This window comes from Oncorhynchus masou, chromosome 28 (genome assembly GCF_036934945.1).
Source record: "Oncorhynchus masou masou isolate Uvic2021 chromosome 28, UVic_Omas_1.1, whole genome shotgun sequence".
In the NCBI taxonomy this organism is placed as follows: Eukaryota; Metazoa; Chordata; class Actinopteri; order Salmoniformes; family Salmonidae; genus Oncorhynchus; species Oncorhynchus masou.
In genome coordinates this window covers 7,118,710-7,132,561 of record NC_088239.1, presented here as the reverse complement: position 1 = coordinate 7,132,561, position 13,852 = coordinate 7,118,710, and the positions used below count along the sequence as shown (strand labels likewise).

The 13,852-nt window shown below is 45.2% G+C and overlaps 1 protein-coding gene across 4 annotated transcripts in view; it reads right to left on the bottom strand.

The window, feature by feature from the left end:
- The window catches only part of LOC135518498 (netrin-G1-like), a 253,945-nt gene that overhangs the window by 60,640 nt on the left and 179,453 nt on the right, over nucleotides 1–13,852 (bottom strand). Inside the window, exon 4 of one of the 4 annotated variants that reach the window (XM_064943671.1) lies at nucleotides 3,774–3,824. The exons of the other annotated variants lie outside the window; for them this stretch is intronic. Coding sequence (XP_064799743.1) covers nucleotides 3,774–3,824 — 51 coding nt within the window. The remainder of the gene's footprint in view (nucleotides 1–3,773; nucleotides 3,825–13,852) is intronic. 4 annotated transcript variants of the gene reach the window in all.

Sequence of the window (13,852 nt, the reverse complement as noted above, 5' to 3'; positions counted from 1 at the left end):
GGTGAGTCGGCACCAGGCTCACCCAGAGCCCCCTGTTGCTCACATGTATGTGTCTATTTCATTTCCTGAGTTTTCCCCGCATTCCCAGCATAAGGCACTCGTAGATTCAGGCACAGCTGGACATTTTATTGACCATTCATTTGCCTATAGTTTAGGGATCCCCCTTGTTCCTGTGGATATGCCCTTCCCTGTGCACGCCCTAGATAGTTGACCATTAGGGTCAGGCCACCGCTCCACCAGAAATAGTTACGCAGCAGGGTCATAAGGAGAGAATCAGTCTCTTCCTTGTTGATTCTCCAGCGTTTCCCGTGTTGCTGGGCCTACCCTGTTTGGCCTGTTATGACCCCACTATTTCGTGGCAACAGAGGGCTCTCAAGGGATGGTCACGTCAGTCCTCAGGGAGGTGTGTGGGGGTTTCCATTGGTGCGACTACGGTGGAAAGTCCGGAGCAGGTCTCCACCGTCCGCATCCCCTCAGAATATGCGGATTTGGCACTCGCCTTCTGTAAGAAGAGGGCGACTAAATTACCACCTCATCGACGGTGGGATTGTGCGATAAATTTCCTGGTAAATGCAGCACTTCCCAGGAGTCACGTGTATCCTCTGTCACAGGAGGAGACGGTGGCTATGGAAACATATGTCTCTAAATCCCTGGGGCAGGGATACATTCAGCCCTCCACTTCACCCGCCTCCTCAAGTTTCTTTTTTGTCAAAAAGAAGGATGGGGGTCTGCGCCCGTGTATTGACTATTGAGGTATCAATCAGATCACTGTGAGGTACAGCGAACCGCTGCCTCTCATCACCAGTGCGATCAAGTCAATGCACGGGGGGCACCTCTTCACAAAATTGGATCTCAAGAGAGCTTACAACCTGGTGCGTATCCAGGAAGGGGACAAGTGGAAGACGGCATTTAGTACCACCTCAGAGCACTATGAGTACCTCGTCATGCAGTACGGGTGGATGAATGCTCCATCAGTCTTCCAGGTCTTTGTTGACGAGATTTTCCGGGACCTGCAAGGGCAGGGTGTAGTGGTGGATATCGACAACATTCTGATATAGTCCGATACACGCGCCGAGCATGTGTCTCTGGTGCGCAGGGTGCTTGGTCGACTGTTGGAGCATGACCTGTATGCCAAGGCTGAGAAATGTCTGTTCTTCCAACAGTCCATCTCCTTCCTAGGGTACCTCATTTCCACTTCAGGGGTGGAGATGGAGAGTGACCGCATTTCAGCCGTGTGTAATTGTCCGACTCCCACCACGGTAAAGGAAGTGCAGCAGTTTCTAGGGTTTGCCAACTACTACCGGAGGTTTATCCGGGGTTTTGGGCAGGTAGCAGCCCCCATTGCCTCACTGCTGAAGAGGGGACCGGTGCGGCTGCAGTGGTCGGCTGAGGCGGACAGGGGTTTTGGTCACCTGAAGGCTCTGTTTACCTCAGCTCTCGTGTTGGCTCATTCGGATCCTTCTTTGGCGTTCATAGTGGAGGTGGACCCGTCCGAGGCTGGGATAGGAGCCGTGCTCTCTCAGCGCTCGGGCACATCACCAAAGCTCCGCCCCTGTGTTTTCTTTATGATGTGGGGGACCGGAGCTGTTGGCAAGGCTCTGAAGGCATGGAGACATTGGCTTGAGGGGGCTAAACACCCTTTTCTCATCTGGACTGACCACCGCAATCTGGAGAACATCCAGGCGGCAAGGAGACTGAACCCTCGCCAGGCAAGTTGGGCCATGTTCTTTACCCGTTTTGTTTTCACTCTGTCCTACAGACCAGGTTCCCAGAATGCTAAGCCAGACGCACTGTCCCGAATGTCTGACACAGAGGAGCGGTCCATGGATCACACTCCCATACTCCCGGCCTCTTGCCTGGTGGCACCGGTGGTGTGGGAGCTGTACGCGGACATAGAGTGGGCATTACGTACATAGCCCACTCCGCCCCCAGTGTCCAGTTGGGCGCCTGTATGTTCCATCTGCTGTCCGTGACCGTTTGATCTATTGGGCCCACACGGCACCCTCCTCTGGTCATCCTGGCATCGGTCGGATCAGTACTTCCCTTAGTGGGAAGTACTGGTGGTCCACCTTGGCCAAGGATGTGAGAGTTTTTGTTTCCTCCTGCTCGGTGTGCACCCAGTGCAAGGCTCCTAGGCACCTGCCCAGAGGGAAGTTACAACCCCTCCCCGCTCCACAACGGCCATGGTCGCACCTGTCGGTGGACTTCCTGACAGATCTTCTACTAACATTAGTGCTTACATTAAGAATATAACATTGATAGTGTACATACAGTATGAATATAACATTGATATTGTTTACAGTAAGAACATAACATTGATAATGTTTACAGTAAGAACATAACATTGATAGTGTACATACAGTAAGAACATAACATTGATATTGTACATACAGTAAGAACATAACATTGATAGTGTACATACAGTACGGATATAACACTGATATTGTTTACAGTAAGAACATAACATTGATAGTGTACATACAGTAAGAACATAACATTGCTATTGTTTACAGTAAGAACATAACATTGATAGTGTTTACAGTAAGAAAATAACATTGATAGTGTTTACAGTAAGACTAACATTAGTGCTTACATTAAGAATATAACATTGATATTGTTTACAGTAAGAACGTAACATTGATAGTGTTTACAGTAAGAACATAACATTGATAGTGTACATACAGTAAGAACATAACATTGATAGTGTTTACAGTAAGAACATAAGATTGATAGTGTTTACAGTAAGACTAACATTAGTGCTTACATTAAGAATATAACATTGATAGTGTACATACAGTACGAATATAACACTGATATTGTTTACAGTAAGAACATAACATTGATAGTGTTTACAGTAAGAACATAACATTGATAGTGTATACAGCAACATACCATAGTTAGTGTATATACAGTAAGAATATAACATTGAACGTTTTTCAGTAAGAATGTAACATTGATAGTGTTTACAGTAACAATATAACATTGCTCATGTTTACAGTAAGAACATAACATTGATAGTGTAGGGTGCAGCGATCAAGAGGCAGTCTACTTGAGACCTGAATAGTATCCATGACAACAGTGATCTCCTCATCGTTCTCTGTGGATGGATCTGCACACTTGAACACTTAGACGGATGTTTTACTGACATTGGTTCAACATAACAAAGTCCCGTTTAAAACCGTACAATGTTTAGACGAGTGGAAAGTTGAACATTTTACTGGCGATACTATTTCATGCCTCAGAAAGCTAGTTGTACACACGTTAAGCTGCCTTAAGAGCTGTGTTCACAGTTCACTGCGCTAGCCCTTTCAGTTTTAGTATCTAGTTTCCTCCATGTGTGTAGGAAAGGTTTGAGATCCACTTCACCACTATGCTCAATTTTCTCCCTTCAACCCCTTGGCCTAGTAGAATGAACTGCCATGGATAATTCTCCAACTGATCCCTCTCCTTCTCTCTTCCCTGACACACGGAAAGAGGGGTGAGAGGAAGAGAGAGAGAGAGAGAGAGAGAGAGAGAGAGAGAGACAGAGAGAGCGAGAGAGAGGGAGCGAGACAGAGAGAGATAGAGGGTGAGATAGAGAAAGTAAGAGAGGGAACACTCCGAGGCCCAGAAAGGCAGAGTTATCCGTGACAGAGAGTGAGGCTCACTTCCATCCTTCCATCTCACCCGTCCCTTCCTTTCTCAATCACTTTCCCTCATTCACTCCATCAGACAAAACGAGTTTCCCTTCTCTTCCTCTTTGACTCAGTAGATTTGAAACTGTATATAGAATCAAATCAAATTGTATTTGTCACATGTGCCGAATACAACAGGTGTAGGTAGACCTTACAGTGAAATGCTTACTTACAATAACTGAACCAAAAATGTAATTTTAAGAAAATATTTTGTTAAGTAAAAAATATAAAATAAAGTAACAAATAATTAAAGGGGTAGACATTTGATTAGCTGTTCAGGAGTCTGATGGCTTGGGGGGTAGAAGCTGTTCAGCAGTCTGATGGCTTGGGGGGTAGAAGCTGTTCAGCAGTCTGATGGCTTGGGGGTAGAAGCTGTTCAGCAGTCTGATGGCTTGGGGGTAGAAGCTGTTCAGCAGTCTGATGGCTTGGGGGTAGTAGCTGTTCAGGAGTCTGATGGCTTGGGGGTAGTAGCTGTTCAGGAGTCTGATGGCTTGGGGGTAGTAGCTGTTCAGGAGTCTGATGGCTTGGGGGTAGAAGCTGTTCAGCAGTCTGATGGCTTGGGGGTAGAAGCTGTTCAGCAGTCTGATGGCTTGGGGGGTAGAAGTTGTTCAGGAGTCTGATGGCTTGGGGGGTAGTAGCTGTTCAGGAGTCTGATGGCTTGGGGGGTAGAAGCTGTTCAGCAGTCTGATGGCTTGGGGGGTAGTAGCTGTTCAGGAGTCTGATGGCTTGGGGGGTAGAAGCTGTTCAGCAGTCTGATGGCTTGGGGGTAGAAGCTGTTCAGGAGTCTGATGGCTTGGGGGGTAGAAGCTGTTCAGCAGTCTGATGGCTTGGGGGGTAGAAGCTGTTCAGCAGTCTGATGGCTTGGGGGGTAGAAGCTGTTCAGGAGTCTTATGGCTTGGGGGTAGAAGCTGTTCAGGAGTCTGATGGCTTGGGGGGTAGAAGCTGTTCAGGAGTCTTATGGCTTGGGGGGTAGAAGCTGTTCAGCAGTCTGATGGCTTGGGGGGTAGAAGCTGTTAAGAAGCCTTTTGGACAATCTACAGTTGAAGTTGGAAGTTTACATACACTTAGGTTGTAGTCATTAAAACTCATTTTTCAACCACCACAAATTTCATGTTAACACACTATAGTTTTGGCAAGTCGGTTAGGACATCCACTTTGTGCATGACACAAGATTTTTCCACTTATAACTCACTGTATCACAATTCCAGTGGGTCAGAAGTTTACAAACACTAAGTTGACAGTGCCTTTAAACAGCACGGAAAATTCCAGAAAATTAAGTCATGGCTTTAGAAGCTTCTGATACGCTAATTGACATCATTTGAGTCAATTGGAGGTGTACCTGTGGATGTATTTCAAACTCAGTGCCTCCTTGCTTGACATCATGGGAAAATCAAAGAAATCAGCCAAGACCACCGAATTTGTTTTTGTAGACCTCCAAAATCTGGTTCATCCTTGGGAGCAATTTACAAACGCCTGACGGTACCACCTTCATCTGTAAAAACAATAGTAGGCAAGTATAAACACCATGGGACCACCACCGTCATACCGCTCAGGAAGGAGACACGTTCTGTCTCCTAGAGATGAAAAGGGAAAATCAATCCCAGAACAACAGCAAAGGACCTTGTGAAGATACTGGAGGAAACAGGTACAAAAGTATCTATATCCATAGTAAAACGAGTCCTATATTGACATAACCTGAAAGGCCACTCAGCAAGGAAGAAGCCACTGCTCCAAAACCACCATAAAAAAAGCCAGACTACAGTTTGCAACTGCACATGGGGACAAAGATCGTACTTTTTGGAGAAATGTCCTCTGGTCTGAGGAAACAAAAATATGTTTTTTTGGCCATAATGACCATCGCTATGTTTGGAGGAAAAAGGGGGACGCTTGCAAGCCAAAGAACACCATCCCAACCGTGAAGCACAGGGGTTGCAGCATCATGTTGTGGGGGTGCTTTGCTGCAGGAGGGACTGGTGCACTTCCAAAATAGATGGCATCATGAGGAAAGAAAATATGTGGATATATTAAAGCAAAATCTCAAGGCATCAGTCAGGAAGTTAAAGCTTGGTCACAAATGGGTCTTCCAAATGGACAATGACCCCAAGCATACAGTACTTCCAAAGTTGTGGCAAAATGGCTTAAGGACAACAAAGTCAAGGTATTGGAGTGGCCATCACAAAGCCCTGACCTCAATCCTATAGAAAATTAGTGGGCAGAACTGAAAAAGCATGTGCAAGCAAGGAGGCCTACAAACCTGACTCGGTTACACCAGCTTTGTCAGGAGGAATGGGACAAAATTCGCCCAACTTATTGTTGGAAGCTTGTGGAAGGCTACCTGAAACGTTTGACCCAAGTTAAACAATTTAAAGGCAATGCTGCCAAATACTAATTGATTGTATGTAAACTTCTGGCCCACTGGGAATGTGATGAAAGAAACAAAAGCTGAAATAAATCCTTCTCTGGTGATCCTAACTGACCTAAAACAGGGAATTTCTACAAGGATTAAATGTCAGGAATTTTGAAAAAGTGAGTTTAAATGTATTTGGCTAAGGTGTATGTAAACTTCTTACTTCAACTGTATTTCTATGTCTAGAATGACCTACCGTATAAACCACCCTCTCTAAGATGCTTCATCCATCTGCCTTAGACACATTGAAATGCGTCACAAAAAGAAATTAAATCTTAATAACATGATTGATTTTCACTAATTTGTCTCTGTAGGACAGCCATATGCTCAATGGGTTGAGGGAAAATCTAAAGAGTTGTGAAATTGTCAGTGATTACTTTTGAAATTATGAATAGCATAAGAAGCTTTTTATGTCAGCATTTTTTTCATTCCAGTGGGAGGGGTCTATTTCTTTATTGCAGGGGGAGGAGTCTATTTATGTATGACATTTGAAGGGTCTATTTATGTTTTACAGGGTGAGGGGCATATTTCTTTATTCCAGGGGAGGGGTCTATTTCTAATTCAAGGGGAGGGGTCTACTTCTAATTCCAGGAGGAGGGGTCTACTTCTAATTCCAGGAGGAGGGGTCTATTTCTAATTCCAGGAGGAGGGGTCTACTTCTAATTCCAGGAGGAGTGGTCTATTTCTAATTCCAGGAGGAGGGGTCTACTTCTAATTCCAGGAGGAGGGGTCTACTTCTAATTTCAGGAGGAGGGGTCTATTTCTTTATTCCAGGGGAGGGGTCTACTTCTAATTCCAGGAGGAGGGGTCTATTTCTTTATTCCAGGGGAGGGGTCTACTTCTAATTCCAGGAGGAGGGGTCTATTTCTTTGTTCCAGGGGAGGGGTCTATTTCTAATTCCAGGGGAGGGGTCTATTTCTAATTCCAGGAGGAGGGGTCTACTTCTAATTCCAGGAGGAGGGGTCTATTTCTAATTCCAGGAGGAGGGGTCTATTTCTTTATTCCAGGGGAGGGGTCTACTTCTTTATTCCAGGGGAGGGGTCTATTTCTAATTCCAGGAGGAGGGGTCTATTTCTAATTCCAGGGGAGGGGTCTACTTCTAATTCCAGGAGGAGGGGTCTACTTCTAATTCCAGGAGGAGGGGTCTATTTCTTTATTCCAGGGGAGGGGTCTACTTCTAATTCCAGGATGAGGGGTCTATTTCTATTTCCAGGAGGAGGGGTCTACTTCTAATTCCAGGAGGAGGGGTCTACTTCTAATTCCAGGAGGAGGGGTCTATTTCTTTATTCCAGGGGAGGGGTCTACTTCTAATTCCAGGAGGAGGGGTCTATTTCTAATTCCAGGAGGAGGGGTCTACTTCTAATTCCAGGAGGAGGGGTCTACTTCTAATTCCAGGAGGAGGGGTCTACTTCTAATTCCAGGAGGAGGGGTCTATTTCTTTATTCCAGGGGAGGGGTCTACTTCAAATTCCAGGAGGAGGGGTCTATTTCTAATTCCAGGAGGAGGGGTCTATTTCTTTATTCCAGGGGAGGGGTCTACTTCTAATTCCAGGAGGAGGGGTCTATTTCTAATTCCAGGAGGAGGGGTCTATTTCTTTATTCCAGGGGAGGGGTCTACTTCTAATTCCAGGAGGAGGGGTCTATTTCTAATTCCAGGAGGAGGGGTCTACTTCTAATTCCAGGAGGAGGGGTCTACTTCTAATTCCAGGAGGAGGGGTCTATTTCTAATTCCAGGAGGAGGGGTCTATTTCTTTATTCCAGGGGAGGGGTCTACTTCTAATTCCAGGAGGAGGGGTCTATTTCTAATTCCAGGAGGAGGGGTCTATTTCTTTATTCCAGGGGAGGGGTCTACTTCTAATTCCAGGAGGAGGGGTCTATTTCTAATTCCAGGAGGAGGGGTCTACTTCTAATTCCAGGAGGAGGGGTCTACTTCTAATTCCAGGAGGAGGGGTCTACTTCTAATTCCAGGAGGAGGGGTCTATTTCTTTATTCCAGGGGAGGGGTCTACTTCTAATTCCAGGAGGAGGGGTCTATTTCTAATTCCAGGAGGAGGGGTCTATTTCTTTATTCCAGGGGAGGGGTCTACTTCTAATTCCAGGAGGAGGGGTCTATTTCTAATTCCAGGAGGAGGGGTCTACTTCTAATTCCAGGAGGAGGGGTCTACTTCTAATTCCAGGAGGAGGGGTCTATTTCTAATTCCAGGAGGAGGGGTCTATTTCTTTATTCCAGGGGAGGGGTCTACTTCTAATTCCAGGAGGAGGGGTCTATTTCTAATTCCAGGAGGAGGGGTCTACTTCTAATTCCAGGAGGAGGGGTCTACTTCTAATTCCAGGAGGAGGGGTCTATTTCTAATTCCAGGAGGAGGGGTCTACTTCTAATTCCAGGAGGAGGGGTCTACTTCTAATTCCAGGAGGAGGGGTCTCTTTCTTTATTCCAGGGGAGGGGTCTACTTTTTATTCCAGGAGGAGGGGTCTACTTCTAATTCCAGGAGGAGGGGTCTATTTCTTTATTCCAGGAGGAGGGGTCTACTTCTAATTCCAGGAGGAGGGGTCTACTTCTAATTCCAGGAGGAGGGGTCTACTTCTAATTCCAGGAGGAGGGGTCTATTTCTAATTCCAGGAGGAGGGGTCTACTTCTAATTCCAGGAGGAGGGGTCTACTTCTAATTCCAGGAGGAGGGGTCTACTTCTAATTCCAGGAGGAGGGGTCTATTTCTAATTCCAGGAGGAGGGGTCTATTTCTAATTCCAGGAGGAGGGGTCTACTTCTAATTCCAGGAGGAGGGGTCTACTTCTAATTCCAGGAGGAGGGGTCTACTTCTAATTCCAGGAGGAGGGGTCTATTTCTAATTCCAGGAGGAGGGGTCTATTTCTTTATTCCAGGGGAGGGGTCTACTTCTAATTCCAGGAGGAGGGGTCTATTTCTAATTCCAGGAGGAGGGGTCTACTTCTAATTCCAGGAGGAGGGGTCTACTTCTAATTCCAGGAGGAGGGGTCTACTTCTAATTCCAGGAGGAGGGGTCTATTTCTTTATTCCAGGGGAGGGGTCTACTTCTAATTCCAGGAGGAGGGGTCTATTTCTTTATTCCAGGGGAGGGGTCTACTTCTAATTCCAGGAGGAGGGGTCTATTTCTAATTCCAGGAGGAGGGGTCTATTTCTTTATTCCAGGGGAGGGGTCTACTTCTAATTCCAGGAGGAGGGGTCTATTTCTAATTCCAGGAGGAGGGTTCTACTTCTAATTCCAGGAGGAGGGGTCTACTTCTAATTCCAGGAGGAGGGGTCTACTTCTAATTCCAGGAGGAGGGGTCTATTTCTTTATTCCAGGGGAGGGGTCTACTTCTAATTCCAGGAGGAGGGGTCTATTTCTAATTCCAGGAGGAGGGGTCTATTTCTTTATTCCAGGGGAGGGGTCTACTTCTAATTCCAGGAGGAGGGGTCTATTTCTAATTCCAGGAGGAGGGGTCTACTTCTAATTCCAGGAGGAGGGGTCTACTTCTAATTCCAGGAGGAGGGGTCTACTTCTAATTCCAGGAGGAGGGGTCTATTTCTTTATTCCAGGGGAGGGGTCTACTTCTAATTCCAGGAGGAGGGGTCTATTTCTAATTCCAGGAGGAGGGGTCTACTTCTAATTCCAGGAGGAGGGGTCTACTTCTAATTCCAGGAGGAGGGGTCTATTTCTAATTCCAGGAGGAGGGGTCTACTTCTAATTCCAGGAGGAGGGGTCTACTTCTAATTCCAGGAGGAGGGGTCTATTTCTTTATTCCAGGGGAGGGGTCTACTTCTAATTCCAGGAGGAGGGGTCTACTTCTAATTCCAGGAGGAGGGGTCTATTTCTTTATTCCAGGAGGAGGGGTCTACTTCTAATTCCAGGAGGAGGGGTCTACTTCTAATTCCAGGAGGAGGGGTCTACTTCTAATTCCAGGAGGCGGGGTCTATTTCTAATTCCAGGAGGAGGGGTCTATTTCTTTATTCCAGGGTATTGGGTCTAAAATCAAATCAAATCAAATGTATTTATATAGCCCTTCTTACATCAGCTGATATCTCAAAGTGCTGTACAGAAACCCAGCCTAAAACCCCAAACAGCAAGCAATGCAGGTGTAGAAGCACGGTGGCTAGGAAAAACACCCTAGAAAGGCCAAAACCTAGGAAGTAACCGAGAGAGGAACCAGGCTATGAGGGGTGGCCAATCTTCTTATGGCTGTGGAGGGTGGAGATTATAACAGAACATGGCAAAGATGTTCAAATGTACATAAATGACCAGCATGGTCAAATACTAATAATAACAGTAGTTGTCGAGGGTGCAGTAAGTCAGCACCTCAGGAGTAAATGTCAGTTGGCTTTTCATAGCCGATCATTAAGAGTATCTCTACCGAGTATCTCTACAGAGCTCGGGTATTTTCTGTATACCAGGGAGCTAGTTTCTAATGACAAATGTTTTTAGTTTTAGGGGTGCAACTGCATCTAGGGTATTGTGCAAGGTTAAATTGAGTTCCTCTGTTAGGTGTTTAACTGATTTTTGTCCTCTGATGTCCTTGGGTAGGCAGAGGGAGTCTGGAAAGGCATCAAGGAATCTTTGTGTTGTCTGAGAATTTATAGCATGACTTTTGATGCTCCTTGGTTGGGGTCTGAGCAGATTATTTGTTGCGATTGCAAACGTAATAAAATGGTGGTCCGATAGTCCAAGATTATGAGGAAAAACATTAAGATCCACAACATTTATTCCATGGGACAAAACTAGGTCCAGAGTATGACTATGACAGTGAGTAAGTCCAGAGACATGTTGGACAAAACCCACTGAGTCGATGATGGCTCCGAAAGCCTTTTGGAGTGGGTCTGTGGACTTTTCCATGTGAATATTAAAATCACCCCAAATTATAATATTATCTGCTATGACTACAAGGTCTGATAGGAATTCAGGGAACTCAGTGAGGAACGCTGTATATGGCCCAGGAGGCCTGTAAACAGTAGCTATAAAAAGTGAATGAGTAGGCTGCATAGATTATGACTTGTACATTGAAATTTGCTATCGTAAGTGTTAGCAACACCTTTGCCTTTGTGGGATGCAAAGGGATACGGTCACTAGTGTAACCAGGAGGTGAGACCTCATTTAGCACAGTAAATTCATCAGGCTTAAGCCATGTTTCAGTCAGGCCAATCACATCAAGATTATGATCAGTGATTAGTTCATTGACTAAAACTGCCGTTTAAGTGAGGGATCTAACATTAAGTAGCCCTATTTTGAGATGTGAGGTATCACGATCTCTTTCAATAATGACAGGAATGGAGGAGGTTTTAATCCTAGTGAGATTGCTAAGGCGAACACCGCCATGTTTTGTTTTGCCCAACCTAGATCGAGGCACAGACACGGTCTCAATGGGGATAGCTGAGCTGACGACACTGACTGTGCTCGTGGCAGTCTATTTCTTTATTACACGGGGAGGGGTCTATTTCTGTATTACAGGGGGAGTGTTCTATTTCATTATTACAGGGGGAGTGTTCTATTTCATTATTACACGGGGAGTGTTCTATTTCATTATTACAGGGGAAGTGTTCTATTTCATTATTACAGGGGGAGTGTTCTATTTCATTATTACAGGGGGAGTGTTCTATTTCATTATTACACAGGGAGTGTTCTATTTCATTATTACACGGGGAGTGTTCTATTTCATTATTACACGGGGAGTGTTCTATTTCATTATTACAGGGGGAGTGTTCTATTTCATTATTACAGGGGGAGTGTTCTATTTCATTATTACAGGGGGAGTGTTCTATTTCATTATTACAGGGGGAGTGTTCTATTTCATTATTACAGGGGGAGGAGTCTATTTATTGCATTATGGATTTTTAACCAAACCAAATATAGCAATGTACTTTACTGTACGAATGTCTTTCATCAGCCAAGGAGAGAGAGAGTGTGTGTGTGTGTGTGTGTGTGTGTGTGTGTGTGTGTGTGTGTGTGTGTTTGTGTGTGTGTGTGTGTGTGTGTGTGTGTGTGTGTGTGTGTGTGTGTGTGTGTGTGTGTGTGTGTGTGTGTGTGTGTGTGTGTGTGTGTGTGTGTACTTTTTAAATAATGTGCTGTCAATCTCAGATCTTGAATGGCCATTTTTCTAACCCTGTTAAAACTCATAACTCTCACCTTGCGTTCCTATTTGTTTTATTCATTTGGTGCTGTTGGCGGTAGGTGCTCTTGATTCAGTAGCCCTAGCACCGGAAAGGCAAAGTGTTCCCATGTTGAACCATCTTTATGTGTCTGAAGGAAGAACTCTGCCTACCCGGCTGGCCCAGAGAACAAATCAGGTGCACCTACAGGCCAACCACTGGACAATCAGATACCTCAGATCACCATGTCGGCATAGTTTCCTTGAGCTATAGACATTTAAAAAGAAGCCTCAAAACTTTTAAAACCATGACTAGAGAAAGACTCAACGAATTCAGCAGAGAGCTGCTGTATTTATGAGTGGGTTCGTGTTCAGACTGACCATCAGACGAAGGCCATCATTCCAGTAAAATAAAACAAGCTAATTATTATGCTCACTCAGCTGAGCGGTAGATCTCGGGCATTTTGATTCAGGAAGTGATCTTAACTCAGAAAAACCGTTAAGGCAAATGTACTCTAATGTAGCAGTAAACGCCTGAAACTATATTGAAAAAATACATATAAAAGCAAGATTTTACTGAGTTTACAGCTCATATAAGGAAATCAGTCCATTTAAATTCATCAGGCCCTGATCTGTAGATTTCACATGACTGGGCAGGGGTGCAGCCTTGGGTGGGCCTTGGAGGGCATAGGCCCACCCACTCAGGCGATCCCACATGTGAAGAAGCCGGATGTGAAGGTCCTGGGCTGGCGTGGTTACATGTGGCCTGCAGTTGTGAGGCCGGTTGGACGTACTGCCAAATCCTCTAAAATAATGTGAGAGGTGGCTCATGGTAGAGAAACAAACATTCAATTCCCTGGCCAACAGCTCTCGGTGGTTATTCCTGCAGTCAGCATGCCAATTGCACGCTCCCTCAAAACTTGCGACATCTATGGCATTGTGTTGTGTGACAAAACTGCCTATTTTAGAGTGGCCTTTTATTGTCCCCAGCACAATGTGCACCTATGTAATGATCATGCTGTTTAATCAGCTTCTTGATATGCCACACCTGTCAGGTGGATTAATTATCTTGGCAAAGGACAAATGCTCACTAACACAGACTTAAACAAATTTGTGCACAACATTTTAAACAAATAAGCTTTTTGGTGCATATGGAACATTTCTGGGATTTTTTTTTATCTCAGCTCATGAGACATGGGACACTTTACATGTTCCGTTTATATTTTTGCTTCGTGTAGATTCCCTACATACTGACGAGAAGAAACTGCACTGTTCATTCCATCCAGTAAACATGAAGGACTTGTTAAGATGGAGTTTTGCTTGTTAAATATCCAAAAGTGAAAGTCAAGTCACAGGATAGATTCTTTAAATTGCCCGTGAAAACCGGAACATCCAGTTGTCGGGGACTCAGCAGAGGCTAGGCAAAACGGGGCATGGGTGGTGAATGGCGTAGGGCTGTTGCGGTGACTGTATTACCGCCAAACTGGCAGTCGTGAGTCAGTAACATTCCATGTGACTGTTGAGTCACGGTAAACTCCTCTTCTGCACTCTGGACATGAGTTGGTAGTACCCAACTCACTACTTACCATCGGGTCCTAATGGCCTGATACTCAGGGCTCTATTGTCCCTCCATCAGGTCCTAATGGCCTGGTACTCAGGGCTCTATTGTCACTCCA